At 42.4% G+C, this 18,672-nt stretch overlaps 1 protein-coding gene across 2 annotated transcripts in view; it reads right to left on the bottom strand.

The window, feature by feature from the left end:
• Window positions 1-14,402: 14,402 nt before the first annotated feature.
• LOC134208334 (chloride channel protein 2-like) overlaps window positions 14,403-18,672 on the bottom strand; it is a 35,328-nt gene continuing 31,058 nt past the window's right edge. For both annotated transcript variants that reach the window (XM_062684334.1, XM_062684335.1), the window contains exons 3-10: window positions 17,893-17,988; window positions 17,650-17,821; window positions 16,949-17,576; window positions 16,778-16,879; window positions 16,479-16,713; window positions 15,125-16,414; window positions 14,970-15,066; window positions 14,403-14,822 (exon numbers count right to left, since the gene is read on the bottom strand). In XM_062684334.1, coding sequence (XP_062540318.1) covers window positions 14,605-14,822; window positions 14,970-15,066; window positions 15,125-16,414; window positions 16,479-16,713; window positions 16,778-16,879; window positions 16,949-17,576; window positions 17,650-17,821; window positions 17,893-17,988 — 2,838 coding nt within the window. In that variant the 3' untranslated portion in view covers window positions 14,403-14,604. The remainder of the gene's footprint in view (window positions 14,823-14,969; window positions 15,067-15,124; window positions 16,415-16,478; window positions 16,714-16,777; window positions 16,880-16,948; window positions 17,577-17,649; window positions 17,822-17,892; window positions 17,989-18,672) is intronic.

Here is an 18,672-nt window from a genome sequence, read left to right as displayed (position 1 = left end):
GATTTAGAGAAGGCAATCTGTTCTTCAAGGTCTTCTAAGGATTCTTACGGAATGTCTATGTTCAGAATTAGGTTTATGAACTCAAGGTCTTTTCTAAATTCAATATTTTGAAGCTGTATTTGCTCTTTGATTAGTCTGAGGGTTTTCGAAACTTTATTAATGGTTGATTGTAAAAGATTATTAATCTTGACTTGTTTTATTTTCATTTTGGATAAAATCCTGCCAATTTTCCGTAAGCTTTCCTAATTTTAAATTGTAAAGTTTGTTCTAAGTGATCGGTTATCTTTAAAGTATTTGCTAAACTTTCTATATAGTGGTTATTTTGTCTTATTTCCACTAGATTTACTTTATGCATAAAGCGTCCGTACCCTGATTTAATTCGAACCGTGTCCAATTTCATAGTCAAGAGTCCATTTTTTTTGTAGATACGTCATGGTAAACTGTCGCCGAAATCAGGTGTATGAGTCTGAAACAAATCAAAAGTTTATTTTTTAATTCTGTTCTTGTGTATTTTCACGCAGTGTGAATCTTTAAAAGTCATCTCGTTGTTTTCCCTTACCTTAGAAATTTTGAATGGATCTTTATCCTTGGTGATTCTCTGATTAATTTACACATAAACGTTTTCTCCTGATTTTAACTCTTTTGGCGGACTTTTCTATTTATTTTCATTTTCTACCTGTTTCCTACGCTTTTCTATCTGAACTTCAATGGCTGACTGGATTTTACTGTAATTTTCCAAAATCTCCTCTGCGTATTTATTTTATTTTGGTGGTTGAAAACAATATTCCTAGGTTTGAAGCCAGTTGATGAATGAATTGTATCGTTGTAGATATCTACTAAAACGTTAATTTTATCATAAAACTCGAGATTTCTATGTTTCGTGTTTAGAGTTATGTAAAGCTCAATCAACGTCGAATGGGATCTTTCGACGATTCCGTTTGAATTGCTTGAACTAGCATGGTGAATTTCAATAACTAAATCTTGCATGAATCCGATAAATTCAATCAATGTCAGGGCCGGTTCCTGATCGCAAGTTATAGTTTCGGGTCTGCCAAATATTCTAATGTGCTCCATGATGGCTCTTTTAAGAACTATGATTGTTCTTGTTTCGAGAGTGATTACGTTTGCGATTTTGGAAAATGCATTCTTCCCGTTCATGAAGAAGATGTCAACGTGTATATTTTCAAAATGTTTTCCTGAAGGTTTTGTTTTTTGGATCAATTTAGGCGGTTTTCTGTCGTATTTGCTTTTCTTGCAAATTGGACAGTTACCTATAAAAATTTTGACTTTCTTGTCAATTTCCGGGAAAAAATAGTCCGAAAATATTTGGGCCTTGTTTTCTTTCATGCCTCTGTGGCCGTATTCGTGTATTCTACGCATTATTGCATCCTGTTCCTCTGGTAACCTCACATCTTGAAGCAAAACCTGTGAAATAAAGAGCTTGGACATATTGCTATGAGATAAATATTACGGTAAGTTTCTTGAATTAGCTGTGTTAGTAGTAAAGGGCAATAGATACAATTCACACCAGTTGGGTTCAGCTTTTCTTTGAATATTCTAAGTATGTCCTGTTCTGTATAACTTGGTTTCGAAATCGTAAATCTATGGAATTTTGGAAATATCTGCTCGTGTGCGTCTATGTCTATTGGAGAAATTTTGAAAATTACTTGTTTTCTAAAAGAATTTATAGGCTTTTCTGTTGTCCAAATATAGTAGTCATCACTTGTGTCGGCTGAGTGTACTGTATTCTCGTCATTTTCATTTTCGTCTTCTGCATTTTGTGTGTCCTCTTGTTCGTTGGCGTTCGTTTCAAGGGTTCTAATTCTTGAGAGAGCATCTGCCACGACATTCTCTCTACCTGGCTTATAGACTATTCGCACAAGTCAAATTCGCACAAGTCTAATTTCCATCTAATAATTTTCTGATTCGCGCTTGTCATTGAATAAATTAGTGGTTGGTGGTCAGTGACAAGCTTAAATCGTCTTCCATAAAGATATGGCCGAAAGTGCTTCGCAGCCCAAATTATGGCCAATAGCAGGGATGCTAAGCAATCGCTTCTAGCGACAAAGAACAAGAGAGCAACACTCCACCAGAGTAACTTGTGTTAAGCTTACTCCTCTCTTGTTACAACTTACGATTCAATCGCTGAGCGTTACACTCTCCCACAAACCTTAGTCGCTAGCGCATGGAGAGCAAGTTTATTCGTTGTTTGGGAGCTGGTCCTTATCTTCCTCCAGACGTGGACTGTATTTGGGTGTTTATTGATTCCTTTATTCCAGGGTATTTCGGTGGGTTACTTCGTCGGTTTTTCCACAACGCTACTATTACATTCAGCACAATTTATTCAACAAGTCCATTACACATTACATTTTACTACTGAATGACTACACTTTATTAGACAGGAACTACATTTATTTCTACTAACTAAACATATATTTCAGGTCAGGTTTCCGTAAAATACTTGGACTCAGACTCCGTCTGATCCTATAGGCAACCTATCCAACTTAGCACACTTTTGAATTCGTCTGGGGTTAACTGCAATCGCCTTCGACCTTTGTTGCATTTCTTTAGCCGAGCTACTTTACAACGAGGGGTGCATCGATTTATTTAATCGTTGATCCATAGACATTCCCGCCCACCCTGAAATATCTGGGATTTCTGAAACGAAAAAAAAAACAAGAAACTCTCGTGCGCATGTGGACGGGTTTGGCTGATTCCACTTTGAGCTAATTTCAGGGTATTGTCATAACATTTGTTCACTTGGCACCATTTCTACTTCTTAACAGGATCTACTATTTTGTGGCATCTTCTATCTTTCGATAGCCGGGTATGGATGTAACAATACCATGTTAAAACTGATCGGCCGTACTGCTTCGTGCAGTGCACCCTTTCCATCGTCTATTTGTTGAAGGGATGATGCGGTAGTTATTGCGCGGCTTATCCACAGCTCCGGACACTACCCATCCAAACACTGACTCAGTGAGAATCGGGAGATTGTGACCAAGCAGAATTTCCTTTCCGGTGTTGAAGTATTCGAAAAAGTGTTTGATCCCTAACACGAGATCGACTGCATCGGACCTGAAAAAGGTTGGATCCGCCAGCCCCACACCGACGGGGAACTCCCATCCGGTCATGTCCACGTTGGTAGTTGGCATATTCGCTGTCACCTTTGGCAGCAACAGGAATTCCATCCTTCGCGAAAAACTAGTGATTCTCGATTTGACCGTGGTTGCGACCTTTTCCTTCACTTTCAAATTAGCTTGTCCGATTCCACACACCTCGATGTTTGACCGTTGTCGTCGGATCTTTAACTGCTCGGATAAACGGTCAGTCATAAAATTACATTCGGATCCAGAATCCAGAAGAGCCCTAGCTGGAACACATACTCCATCTTCGCCTTCGACTAGAACTATGGCCGTTGCGAGAAGTACCGACGATGCACGATTCCCAGAAACATTCGACGACACCTGGTTTGGCGTCCCGTGGGGAGAACTTATGCCTTCGTAGTGAGAACTATTGCCCATTGCAGAAGTTCGAGCAATCGGAGATCCGTTTCTATATCCGTTTGAATATGGTTGAAAACAAACCAATGTGTGGTGCTTGCCCTTGCAGTTTCGGCATAAGAATCGAGAAGGGCATTCCATCGCTCGATGTCCACGTTTAAAGCAGTTGCGGCAAAGTGCTTGGCTTCGTAACAACCTGTCACGATCGTAAACGGACATCTCTAGGAAAGTGGGACATTGATAGAGAAGATGGGTCTCTCGACATGCTGTACAATTTCCATTTGACCTCTGAAAGGTGCTGTAGCTTGAACGATGATTTGGCGACCTCTTCCTGGTTTGAGAATATTCTACCTTGGAATCGGAGAGCTTGGATGGTAGAAAAGTCAAAACTTTAACTCTTCGCTGCAGGAATTCGGTCAGATCTTTTATAGTGTCCTGCTCCTTGGTGGACGATAATTCTTCCCAACTTCTCCGTGTCGCTGGGTCTAAACGAGCGATCAAGATTTCCAGCAGCAATAGGTCCTTATAATCGGCAGGCTGAACTAGCTGGTCCAATGTCTGCGTAGTTCTTTTGAATCCCTCCAGTAGGGACTGTAAATCGGCAGCTGACTCCCTAGTCAGCTTTGGAAGTTCAAAAAGCGCCTGCACCTGGTGCCGCTTAAGCTGCTTGCTATCGTTGTAGCGCTTCATCAAAATGTCCCAAGCTATTTGGTAGTTAACTCTTGTTATTGCCAACGTATCCACAAGAGTCTTGGCCTCGCCTGCCAAGCACCCTTTGAGGTAGTGAAACTTTTCTACCTCCGGTAAGTCCACCTTCCTGTGTATTAGTGACATATAAAGGTCACGGAAACTCAACCAATCATCAATGTTGCCGTCGAAGGTCTGCAACATTATTCGCGGTAGCCGCACATGCTCCCCAATTGGTTGATGCGACGCATCTAAACTCCGAGTTGATTGGTTGAGAACTGCTGGTTCCTCGAACTCTTTAATCTTGTCTAACAGTAGAGACTTCAAGTCATAGTACTTTTTGCCGAACGCTGATCGCTGTTTGAAACAGTCGTCCTCCTCTTCGTCGTAATCATCGTGGGTTTCAATTTCCAGAATCACTTCGTTTATTTTCACCCATAACTCGTCTAGCTTCTCCAGTCGAAACGTCACCTGATTAGCACTTGTTACTTCGCCTAATTTATCCACAAACCCACAAATGTCCTGGAACATGCTAAGGAGTGACCGCAGAGTTGTCTTCAGAGTCTTCATAGCTGGAGTCTTCTTGGAAGACGACGTCGTTGGAGGCATCTTGACAGGTTGCGCTTTCACAGAGGTATCGAGCACAAGAATAATGTTGTGTAATATTCTGCAGAATCCTAGCCTCGGCTAGACATACACTGTAGAGCAATTCTTATAATTACCTGAGAAACAGGATTTCCAACCTCTCTACAGGTACGTTTTCCGCAGATGCAAATCGGTTGCTAATTCCTCATACTCGCCGGTAAATCCCTCGGATCGTCCACACATTCAGCGCAAGAAAGGGAAAATAATTATGTAGTTCCCGTGGTGTCCAACTTCGGCAAGGCATATACTGTTCAAACTAACCTGAGCAAACAGTATCTGCACCAATTGATCCAAAACAACAGTGTGCCGGAATATCACGGTTCACACCTGCCTATCCGCAATAGTGAAAAACATTAATCGAAAGAATCGTATCGGCGGACCCCTCGATTATGCTCCACGAAAATGAGTTGGTTTACCACATCCACGGCAACGAGAGAAAATCATTCATAAAGTAATCTGTCTATCCTAGCTTCGGCAAGACACATACGAATTGGTGTAATAGGTCATTGCGCGCGGCAAACCTAACCTCACTATTTTGACAGGTACTGGTCCTGTTGTTTACGTTTCGGACTTAGAATTTTTTTGATCCAAATTGAATCTGTATATTTCACGATGTTGAAGACATTCCGTACATTCCGCATTGAAATATTGGTAATTATCGATAAGTTTAGGTAATTATCGATCAGAAAATCCAAAGAATGATAGAAGTATCTGAAAATTAAAATAAAGTCGTCTGTAAACAACAGGACCAGTACCTGTCAAAAGTCGTGCGTGACGTCACTGTGCAATGGAGTATACTCATAAGCACTAACCTGTGGAAACAAGCTGTTCACCAACACCAAACGTACGCACGTAGGTAGTACGGTGCCGTCCATCCGTCGGTTCGTTCTATTTCGCGCTCTCCACAGTCCAAACTTTCATCCAGCAGTCGTTTATCGCAGTTTCAATAGTTCGGTACCGTCGTACCAGTCGCGGTGAAAACGTCTCCTCTTGGTGGCTCGGTGATCAAATTAATTATTCTTCCCCAGTGCAGTTCGATGATTATTGATTATAAGGGGAAAATCAATCACAATCCAGTTGATTGCTAGTGAATGTGGATCATTTCCAGTAGTTCTGTGTTTGTTAATGTTGTGCTCCTTGATTTCTCGGCAATCGTCGTTGTTGTGATAAAAGTAAAGAATGGTGTAGTGACCGAAAGTGGCCCAGCAACGGCAGGACATATAATGTCAGTTCATTTGTTTACCTGGACGAAATAATCCTCGGGTGGTGTTATCACAACAAGCTCAGTTGAATGGCGGTTGCCAGAAATTCCAATTGGAAAGTGATCAGCTGTGTTTGTGATTTCCATATAAAACGGTGAGTGCACTTCTTCCTTCCGATGGTGAGAATTTGTTGAATTTATCGATGGTGAATTTGTTGATTTATATCGATCCAGTCACTGTGCAATGGATGTTTGGGTGCTGAATCCTTCTTGGATCCGGCTCGAAGGACCAATGTTTGGGAGCTGGTCCTTATCTTCCTCCAGACGTGGACTGTATTTGGGTGTTTATTGATTCCTTTATTCCAGGGTATTTCGGTGGGTTACTTCGTCGGTTTTTCCACAACGCTACTATTACATTCAGCACAATTTATTCAACAAGTCCATTACACATTACATTTTACTACTGAATGACTACACTTTATTAGACAGGAACTACATTTATTTCTACTAACTAAACATATATTTCAGGTCAGGTTTCCGTAAAATACTTGGACTCAGACTCCGTCTGATCCTATAGGCAACCTATCCAACTTAGCACACTTTTGAATTCGTCTGGGGTTAACTGCAATCGCCTTCGACCTTTGTTGCATTTCTTTAGCCGAGCTCGTTTACAACGAGGGGTGCATCGATTTATTTAATCGTTGATCCATAGACATTCGTCTTTGTTTTGAATCACGAACAACTTTGTCGGATGAGGCACCTTACTCCCCAGGGGCTTCGAACAACCGATTGCTCCGATTCGTCTTGTTCTATAACAAAACAGTAAAGCGAACAATCGTGAATCGACTCATGTTCGCCAGCAGTGCATCCCTGGCCAAAAGTTCCTTTTCTGTGGTGCAATAATTTTCCTCTGATTTGTTTAGCGTCTTCGAAGCGTAAGCGATCGGTCGATCTTTTCCTAACTGTCCTTGGGATAACACTGCTCCTACCGCGAAGTCACTAGCATCTGTAGTGAGGATAAATTCCTTTGTGAAATCAAGATACGCCAGTATTGGGTCCATTGTTAAAAGAGATTTACATTTTTCAAAGCATTTGATTTTATAATGAGTAAATTCGAAGTTTGTTTTACTTCGCAACAATTGTGTTAAAGGTTTAACCATTTTTGCGAAGTCTTTTATGAACCGGCGGTAAAACCAAGGGTTCCAAGAAATTGTTTAAGTTCTTTTTCGTTTTTTGGTTGGGGCCAATTTTTGATAACGTCGATTTTGTCGCTATTTGGCTTAACGCCATCTTCGGTTACGGTGTGAAAGAAATTGAACCTCTCGTCTAAAAAAAATAGCATTTGTCCAGTTGGATTTTTAAGCAACTTTCTTTCAGGTTGCGAAAAACTTTGCGTAAATCTTTTACATGTTCTTCGAATGAACTTGTATGTAGACAAGACAACATACACCAATTAGGTCTCTGAGAACGGCATCCATTACCCTTTGAAAAGTTGCCGGGGCGTTCTTCAGACCAAACGGCATTCTGGTGAATTCGTACTTGCCAGAACTTACGGAGAAGGCCGTTTTCTCGATATCGATTTCATCTAGTTGTATCTGATGGAAACCAGATACAGAATCTATTGTTGAGAAGTAGGTAGTTCTACCCAACTTGTCGAGTGTTTCCGTGATATCCGGAATGTGATATTCGTCTGAAATTGTTTTTTTTATTGAGTTTTCGGTAGTCTATGACAAGCCGAAATTATTTTAATCCTGATGCATCTGCCTTTTTGGGCACAATCCATACAGGGGATGTGTAGGGCGATATGGACTCCTGAATAGCATCTTTTTTATTTGTGTTTGTACCTCGTCTTCAAAAATTTGAGGATATCGGTACGACTTTGAATGAATTGGAATATTGTCCACAGTCCTTATTTTATGTTTAATTTTATGAGTGAATGTTAATTTTTCGTTGCCTGTGTACAAAATTTCTGAGCTTTCGTCAATGATTTTTTCTAATGCTGATTTTTTTAGTTTGTTTAATGAATCGTCCAAACTATTAAATTTGTTTCTGCTACCTTGAGTTTTTTCTGTGGCAATAAATTCATCCTTATCAACATAGATCTCATGTGTATTGATTTCTATTTGTGATTTCGTATGGTTTCTTATTGCAACTATAGCGGTATTACGATCGCTATGGTAAATTTCTGGTAGAATAGAAAATTTTCCCATGTTTTTGCCTTTCTCGTACAACAAAGTTATACCGAAAGGCTATCATTTCACTCCGAAAACGAACTTTTTATATAAGTGTCGGAGACCCATAGTGTTATATACCAATCGACTCAGCTCGACGAGCTGATCAAATGTCTGTCTGTCCGTGTGTATGTATGTGTGTATGTGTGTGTGTATGTGTGTGCACAAAAGCTAAGAAAAACATTAGACAACTTTTCATATAGTAATCCTTAACCGATTTTCTCGCAACAACTTGCATTCGAAAGGTGGTAAAACCTAGTTGATCACTATTGAATTTTATAACGATCAACCGTTGCGTTTAAAAGTTAATAAGAAAATGGTACACCGAACTATATTAGCTTCATATTAGGTTGGTGTCCTGGCTAAATGCGAGAAAGGCAGTATCACTACTCGGTGGATTAAGTTGGGTTTTTTTCATTAGATATAATGAAGTCTCCTTGGTTTGCTACTTTTATTTGGATAAATTGTTCCTCCTACTCTGTAAGGTTTATTACTTGTTTCTCCGGGAATTTTTTCTTCAGATCGTAAATTTTCCTGCCAATCCTCAATTTGTTCTTCCCAATGTCTAAATGAGATTTGAGGTCTCTAAGAGTCTCATAACCCATTAGCCCATCGAAAAAATTGTGGAATTTAAAGATATAAAATTTCAGTTTTTTCTTAATCTCGAAAAGATCAAATGATACTCATCTATCGATTTCATGTGTGCCACTAATGTTTGAGACTTTGATCCCTTTTTTCATTTTGCTGTTTTCTAAATTGACTTGGTCGGGGGAAATGTAATTCTTATTTGCTCCTGTGTCAATTAAGAATTTCAATTCTCCTTTCGTCGTCATGATCGTTATGTACGGTATGAAGTTGTTATTCATTTCTTTGGTGCGTTTCCTTCGACTATTTGAAAATTCAAATCGTCATCAATAAAATATTCGTCATCGTCTAAAAGTGTCTAATTGGTTTTGCGTGGGTTCTTGTTTCAGTTCTTCGTCCCTCGACTGATTATTGTTTATTTGTGGGCCGTTTTGGGCCGTTCGCATTGAAACGTCTCCGTCGTTGATTTGTTTCTGAAATTTGACCCTTTCGGAAAAATTTTGAGTATTTTTGTGATTTGGTGGGTTTTGTGGTGGCGTTGGTTTCCTCTCGTATTGTTGTACGTGCTTATTGTCGTTCTTGAAAGTGTTCGGTTTTGTGTTTTTAATGTCCATTGTCTGTCTATTTAGTTTTTGCCTGAACGCGGCGTTCGAGTATTGCATTGTGATAGCGTATGCGTCCTCTAAAGATTGGGACTTGTAACTCCTTACGTGCATAGATAGTTCGTCATTTAACACATCAATAAATCGAGTTAGTGTCATAAGACTAATTAAACTGTTAATGGTCTTCGTGGACGTCTTGTAATCGTCCATTAAGGCTGCTGTTGCCTTAATTGCTGTATCTATTTTCTTAAGTTGGTTGTAATATTCGGCTAGCGTTTTCCTTCCCTGGCTAACATAAAAAAGCGATTGTATATGAGACGTAAGGTCTCGTCGGTCTCCGTATGAGTTTAAAATAACATCTTTAATCTGATCCCAATCGTTGGGATTTCCTGCAGCAATCAATATTTCCTTAGCATCACCGATTATTTTGCTTTTTATAGCCCTTACGATCTGGTCATACATGGGGTCATTTTTGTAAGTTTTGAATAAATAGAGAGTGTTTTCCGCATCCTCTATCCAGCCGTGCGTCTCCTTCTTGTTTCCAGAAAATGTGGATAAATTCTTAATAGGGTCAGGGGTCCTAAATAAAAGGAATGGGTCCTCTGACCTACTTTTCATTGCATTCATAGTGCTGATGAGTTGATTTTGGTTATCAGTAAGTGTTTTTATATGCTGGAAAAGACTGTCGATTGTAATTTGTGGACGAGCTGGGTCAGATTGAGCAGCTTCATCCAGATCCAGATCCACGGTTGGTAATGGTTCGGGAGAAATAAAATCACGATCCATATTGCCGAGATAGAAAAGAAATTTTCCTATTGTTAATTAGTGTTTTGTCTACTGACTGAGGTAAATTAACGCAAGATATTCACTTCTTCGCTGCGCTCACTGTTTGTTCTAATATAACACTTGTTATTTAAATAAAATGTTTTGTACTTACGAAAGTATGATAAACATCTCCCGGAGCCTAATCGTGTTGATGGTTTGTTTTTTGTTGAGGTCCGGTGAGTGGGCCTTCCTTCGCTCTGTTTCACGCAAACTGCTGGATATCCCCTCCGCGGCGGTCTCCCGGTGGTACAGGTGTTCGCGATGAACGATGCTCCGTCAGCTTTCGTGCGGTCACTTCGATAAAAACTGAGCTTATATCCGTTAAGTCAGTTTTGAACGTATGTTCACTTCTCCACTTCACTATTTTTATATTCCCTAAGACAGGAAGTTTTGAAACAACACTGTTCCTTCTGAGCTGACACTTAGGCTTTTTAGCCCTGCATTTAATTCCACTACACTTTTCCGCGACTGCGCCAGTTATGGTGTCTTCACGATGGATAGCATAAAAAATAATTTTATTATCGATTAAACTTAAGTTTAACACATCACACTTAGAACTAACTCACTTTCTGCGTTTCACTTGCTTTTATAATATAAAACTGCTGCAACTGCGAATTCCCACAGACTCCGTTAAAGGCCTAGCTCATTATTTCATCCCCCTGGCCATGCATCCCCTCGGCACGGGTCGCTTAACGCCTTGGGATTAGGGGTTAGGGACGATGGTCCCTTTTTTTTTTTTTTTTCCTGTTCGGGTGTTCCACTGCGACCAGTTGTTAGATCTATTGTAGCGTTACCCGTATCCTTAGTGTTTAAGTGCATGTCAAATTACTCCATTACTATTGATAAGCAATGCAGTATCGGTTTCGATACAGTTGTTGTTTTGTTTTCTCAAGTGCACCATGACAAGGTCCCGCTATTTAGACCCTTCACAGAGAGCAATCCCATTGAAGGCGCGCCCCTTATCAATAGGAAATCAATCCTGTCTTGAGAAAACAGAACAGTAATACTGTTTTGGCCATGCATCGGAGCCCTAGCCACATCCTTGTCTTGCTTCTAGAATATCACCAGTAAAGCTACAAACCCGGGATTTAGCTCTGTCTACAAGACCATTTCAAGCAAGAGAATTTGTTCAGTAATAAGAACTTCCGTGTGTTCCTCTCACTACCATTGTTCACCAGTTCAAGAAGAGTTAGTACGTATTTAAACCCCTAACTCGATTTTTCCAGCAGTCAGTTCAGCCTAGGGACGGGTACCGAGGTTTTTTAACTAATTGCTTGAAAAGTTGTTTCCGCTGCATACAGTTTAGCCTCAAACGAGAGGAATTCGAGTCTTTCCACTGTCTGCAAGGTAACATTAATTATGTTTTATTTCTGAGACTGCTGTTGGTAGCGGGGACTAAATACGATGAATCCTTAATTACCACAACTCATTGCCCTAGCTAGAAAATGGATTAAGCTAGGGCTCTGTTTGGTAGATCTTACACCGCAACACACTACGTCAAAGTGATCTACCGTGTTACGGGATATGGTCCCTTTGGTCGAACCCCCTCACTCTAGCTGATGTCAGAAGGACAACAGTGCCCAGGCTGCACTACCAGCTAAGGCCGTCGATTGTCATCGGAAGACCCGTGGAAGCGTGAGATTGGAACTTGTGAGGACCAGAGCTGTGTAGGTCGCTCCTTCCCAGATGTCAACTCACCATTTCGCAGGCCGTGTGTGTTTGTTTTTTTTTTCCTAAATAATGGAGCAGGAATCTGCTCAACAGACATCCTGGGTTGTCCAGGAAGTGCGGGGTTAGGGGCCACCTCCAACAGCAAACGAGGGGGGCAGGACTACATCCCCGACCCGCTAAACCGTTTCCATTGCCGCCCTTCTGTACAACCAGAAAGTAAAGCTTCAAAGGGGGGCCAGTGCACAACGCACCCTCGAGGTTAGCTGCGTGTCCTTGCAGCATCGAACATCGTGACTCGCTTTTTTAGAAGAACACCATGCCCAAGTAACATTTTAAGTTTTATAACGCTCTTGAAGACCAAAATTTACTCTACATGAGTATGATAAAACAAGTATAAAACCAAAATGTCACTAGGGATGGTATCGTTCCAGCGCATTGCCGGCTTTCCAGGTGGCCTTACCACGCCCTATGTCCTCGAAAGGTGGGAAGGGCCGACTTCGCGCCTGCTTCCCTCTGCACGACTGGTATCAAGAATGATGATGCCGCGTGCACCACAAATTGACCTCTCTGCGATAGGGTCTATTCACCAACACATACCTCAGTATGGACAGAGCGACACTAGCCAGAAGCTTGCGCTTGCTGGCATAAACCGCAGAGCTATTGGACATCATCCGGGACAATGCCACTATAGCTGTGGAGGAACGCTTGCAGGCGTAATTGACGTGGCTACCAAAGGTGAGCTTATCGTCGATCATTACCCCGAAGAGTTTGATGGAGCGTTCAGAGGTGACCGTGCAGTTGCCTGCCCTTATCACCGCTTGCTGCTCAGACTTTCGGTTGTTAACAACAACCACCTCAGTCTTGTGGTGAGCCAGTTCTAACTTCCTGGAACTCACCCACTCCTCCACAATTGCGATCGAGTGGGCTGCAGTCAACTCCACCTCTTCGATCGATTCGCCGTAGACCTCCAGCGTAATATCGTCAGCGAAGCCGACGATTACCACGCCCACCGGGAACTTCAACCTCAAGACACCGTCGTACATGACGCTCCATAACACCGGACCCAGTATGGAACCTTGCGGAACCCCTGAGGTTATGTCAACGCAATTCCGACCCGCCTCCGTGTCGTATACCAGTACTCGATTCTGGAAGTAGCTTCCGAGAATCTTGTACAGACACTCGGGAATTCCAAGACGCAGGAGCGCATCTGCAATAGCTGCCCAACTGGCACTATTGAAAGCATTCCTCACGTCGAGAGTCACTACTGCACAATAGCGAACTCCCCGCCTCTTACGCTGGATAGCTATCTCCGCGGATTTGGTAACCGACATGATAGCGTCTACGGTCGACTTACCCTTTCGGAAGCCAAACTGGTTACTCGATAGACCATCCGCACCATCCGTGCAACCTGTTGAGGATGATCTTCTCACCGTATCAAGCAGACATTTTGGTCTATATGCAGACGGATCCCCCGGTGGTTTTCCCGCCTTCGGCAATAGGACCAAGCTCTGTCTTTTCCATGCTTCACACTCCAAGACTCCCTCGTCCTCCCTAAGCAATCGGAATACCATCCGGTCCTGGCGCCTTACCTACACTAAGGGACTGGGCAATCCCCGCATGTTCCGCCACAGTTACTCTTCCCTCATCGGCCACCCTGGCCCCTGGAAGCTCCGCAAAGTGGGACTTGGGCCATGACGTGGGAAGAGCCCCACGATGATCCTCTCCAGCATCTCTGGAGACCGCTCTGTAGGGGCCATCGCCCCACGTGTCTTGGCCATTACGACCCTATAGGCGTCACCCCATGGATTCGCGTTGGCACTTTGACACAGGCCCTCGAAGCAGGCTTTTTTGCTTGATCTAATCTCAGTCTTCAGAGCGGCTCTTGCAGCCACGAACGCCACCCGTCGTTCAACACGCTCCTCTTCTGTGCGTGCTCGCTGCATCCGCCTCCGTACCCGTAAGCAGGCGCGGCGCAGGGTCACAATTGCTTGAGTCCACCAGTAAGCCGGTGGCCTCCCATTCTTAGGGTGGACTTTCCTAGGCATGGTGGCATCTCATGCACGCGAGAGTACTGTTACCAGCTGCTCGCCGCTCAGACCGAGAGTATTGTGCTCGCGGTGGAGCGCTTCCTTAAACACCTATGTATGTTGTAAAATGGCGCAAGCGTCATTTTTTCAGATTACGGCAGTATAGCCCCCTCTAGGCATCGTGGCTAGTTACGCCAATGGCTAAATGTGCTATTTCCCCTTTTGGGGATGCTGGATGTAGGCAGCGGGAACTTGCGCTGTAAATGTGGGCTGTTGGGACTGAAAAAAATGCGATATGGATTTTTAAGCGATCCGGCAATTAGTTTTCTTTTACAATACACCGATTTATCGCCATTTTTTGGATTTGATGTCATCGCTTATCGTTTTCTATAGAAATTGTGCCGAAAAAGTAGTTAAAATATGGATCCGTCACTAAATCTGAAATTATTATTATACAACAAAATTTTTAATATTTACAGCTTTGTTCTCTTTGTGTAAAACATTGCGAAACTGACCAAACAAATATTATTTTTTCAAATATTCATAAATGCACACATCTTTTGTTAGTCAATATTTATAAACTAAGTTGATCACATTATCAAAGCAATGTTCGTCTTTATATTCTGACTAACTGCTCCTGTTGTTGTTACAGTTAATGCTATCGATATTTTGAATGGTCATGTTACTGTTGCCATCGTTTGCTGCTCTAATGCGATCAAAATTGAGATCGGTGGCAGAGTCATCGGCGAAGCTTATGATGCTCTCTTCTTTCGACTCACTGCTACTTGTGTGATCTTCCTTCGATAGCAAGGGTTCCTGGGAGGATGAATCGTCCTGGTTTTTATCTGAAAACGAAAGTTTCCTTTTTTAAGTGGGATGACATGCCGGACACAGATTCTCTTAATTGTTTAGGTTCCATACACTTATAACAGTATTCATTCATATGGCAGCAAAACCAACTCTCCACAAAGACTTCAATAAAAAAAACTTACCTCTATCAGCCATCGCCCTTGCATCTTTATCTTGTTCATGTTTAGATGAAACGGCCGTAAATGTACCATTATTTACGTCCTGTACTGCATGACGTAGCTATAATAACGATAATAATATCAGAATGTTTTCAAAATATTAAAGCAAAACAATCTACCTCTTTAAGAGCCACGACGCCGACCAGTTTTCCAATGTTCGTTACGTAAGCAAGGTTGATGCTTGCCATCGCGAACAAGGAATGTACCTTAAGCATGGATGTACGTTCCACCAGCTGAAACGGTGCCGGATCGATCGGTATATTGTCTATGTCAATTGGTTTGGCCATTTCTTCTCGCTCCCAAGTTTTTTGCTCCTCAATAGACATATCAATGATCCGTTCCCTTGGTAAATGTACTTTCTTCGAAGTACCCAGCATTCCATTGGAACCAACCTCGGGATCGTGATTCACATCTTGCAGAGTACCCGATTTACGAAATACAACATCCAGCACAGATCGTATCCGATTAACTGTTCCTCCGGTAATTGTCGAGTATGGGGCATCGGCAGGACTATGCGACCTCAGTTTAGGTAAAGAATTTGTCTTCTTCAGGATGGATTTTGCACTCTGAGGGGTGTGGTCACGGCTATTTTCAGTTGACTTTCCTTCTCTCGCTTGAGTTTGCAGCATCTCATTATCGGGACGTGTACGGAGCTCAAGAACGTCAAGTGCTGGACTGACCTCGAATCTTGATGGACGCCGAGATCTCTGAAGTCTTGCTTCGTCTTCTTCTCGTTGTCTTTGTTCCTGTTCTAACCTTTCCTCTTCTTCTTCCAACCACCTGGCAGCTACTTCAAGACGCTTCTTACGACCCACATGTTTGTCGAGCATTTGAATTAGGTCATATCGTTGAACACTTCCTAGTAAAATGGGATTTTCCGGACTCTCCACAATAGGCAGACATCTTAGCTCTTTATTCAACTTCAATATTTTTTTCAGTTTCTGGTAGGATATTGTTTTCCAGATGAATTTGACATCACGAACCATGAAGTCCTCCACAAATATGTTATACATACCAGAAGCGTTTGGCATTATATCTGGTAGATAAGGTAAATTTTTCATCTGAATATAACTTTCGTACAATGATGGCTGCAGCAGCGCCGCAATCCAATTCGAAATCAACGAAGCAACCATCACGGGAACAAAATGCGTAATCTGTCCGGTCATTTCTAGTACCATTACACCTACGGATACGGAGTGTGAGACAGCCCCAGCAAACGCTGCTGCCCCTACTACGGCGTATCCTCCCGGAATTATGGGCATTAGCTTTCCAGCATAACCAATTCCAACGGGGAACAGCACAGCCATTGCTTCACCAACAAGTCGTCCATATCCTGAACCAATTTTGAACATGGGAATGAACATACCAGACGGCACTGGCAGCGTCGTACAAATGATAGAAAATGTGTACTAAATGAATAAAATAAATGATGAGCTTTCGATGCATATATAATATTAGATATGAAGAATTCACCTGAAATAATAGATAAAGAGCAAGGTTTACTAGTACACTTGTATAGTCGGTACGCCAATTTGATATGATTTCTGCTTGTTCAACGGTATGACCTTGTTGACTCCAGGTGAAATTCGAGAACAGCTCATGGATCTGGTGATGAGTGTCCAAGCCTCCAGCAATGAACTGACCCGGTCCTCGGGGGTAAAGAAGACTAGCCACAATGAAGGATATGATGGTTGGGTACAGGAACCGACTGAGAATTACAAAATGATTAGATTTATTTGACAAGAATTCAGCACATAGTACAAATAACTTACTTGAGTTGCAAAAACTTGTTTAGCCGCTTGTTACCGCGAATGAAAAGTACATATTTTCTATGCAGCCACACAAAAAGAGCTCCACCGAGACCAGCAACGGCCCTTCAAAGATTGAATATTGAACATTTAGTAAGCATTTGAACACCCTAATCCATTAATGCAAATACTTACCCCATTAATGCAAATACAAACAATTCCAAAGGTCCGAATGGGAATTCATCCTCAAAAGAAGTCGGAAACAGTGCGGTCACGGTGTATACCTTGGTAAACCATATAGCCAACAACTGGAACACGGCAGCCCCACAGATCGAGCCAAAAAATCCTCTCCAGTAATTTCGCACCGCAAAATACGAAGTAGTGACCTCGATACTGTACAGAACCCCTCCGACCGGTGAAGCGAAGCATGCAGCCACACCGACGCCACAGGCCGCCACCAGCATGTCCGTGTTGTGGGATTCATTGGCGTAGATCGATTTGAAAGACGCGAACTTACTCAGCAACTGTGATACTATGCTCGATATGTGGACGAATGGACCCTCTTTGCCGATGGGCATCCCCGAACCCAGGGACGCTACCAGTCCGATCAGCTTCGCAACAAGTGTTCTAAAGGTGAGGTAATTTTTCAAAGCCACACCCCGGATGATGGTTTTCATTTCAGGTATGCCGGAGCCTATAGCCTGCGGTGCCACCAAATGAACGAAACCAGCCGAAAAGAGCACCATGCAAACGGACATGCTCACCCATGCAAAGAACTGCTCCACTGGATGATCGGTGAGGTCGTGATATATCCACATTCGTGCTATGATTCGCGTTGATGTCAAAACTTACATTAGGGGACTATAACTTCGATCGTCAGTACAAATGATACTCACCATTTACACACGCCGCGATGCCTTTGTCCAGTACATGGGACAACAGCGCCATTATGGTGCCAAGTAGCGCGAGAATCACCCAGTCTTCGCCGAGCCGGGCAAACGTTTTCCTCCATAGCCATGAGTAAATTTCGAAACATTTACTGTGATCCTCGTTTAACGCTAGCAGCTCCTGTTTAACATGTTGCAACAAAACTGAAGGTAAGCCTAGGTATCGTTGCTTTGAAGCTTCAAAATATTTACCTGATATCGCGCTTTGTCGTTTTCTCTTCGTTTTTGTTCAACAAGACTCAACTTTCGCGCGTAACGTCCTAAGTCTTTGGTATATCGACCATACATCTATTAATAGTGAAGGTGAGATCAAAATATAAAATTAAAACTACTGGAAATATGTCTTAAACATAATTGTTTGCTTAATCATTGTTAGTTTTTAGATAGTTCTCTTAGAATTGTATGATTGATCGTGTTTCGTATGGGACGTGGATCAGGGTCTACTTTGTACGGTTGAAAAAAAAATCCATTAGTTTGGGATTGTGTACGTGTTTCAAGTTCTGCTTTGTGCTGATGAGTAAATTGATTAGAAAGTAAAACTTCCATATGCGTTTGTTCGTATTTTCTATCGAACGTTGAACGATCACTCGATCATGTGAAATGCCTAGTTCTGCTTTGCGCAGGAGTGTAAATTACTTTGACATAACTTCGCACAGAATAATTATTAGGCACCTCGGAGGCACTCACGGAGATGCAGAGGACTCCTCGGTATCTTGTAGTAATGAATGTCGAACTTATTGACTGTGAGGACGTGGCCGCCATCGTTATTGGTTTTGAATAGGGAATCGATATTCGAGCAACGCCTAACAATAGACCCTTTGACAGCAACAGAGCAGATGGCCGGGAAGCCGTCGGGCGACCCATCGGCGTATAGACCATTCTGTCTTATAGACACGACGGGCAAGTTGCTAGAGAGAGTCATCCTCAACAGGCTGGCCCCGTACTCAGAGGGGCAATCAGTTCGGTTTTCGC

This window comes from Armigeres subalbatus, chromosome 1 (genome assembly GCF_024139115.2).
Source record: "Armigeres subalbatus isolate Guangzhou_Male chromosome 1, GZ_Asu_2, whole genome shotgun sequence".
Classification (NCBI taxonomy): domain Eukaryota; kingdom Metazoa; phylum Arthropoda; class Insecta; order Diptera; family Culicidae; genus Armigeres; species Armigeres subalbatus.
This window is presented reverse-complemented; position numbering and strand designations above follow the sequence as displayed.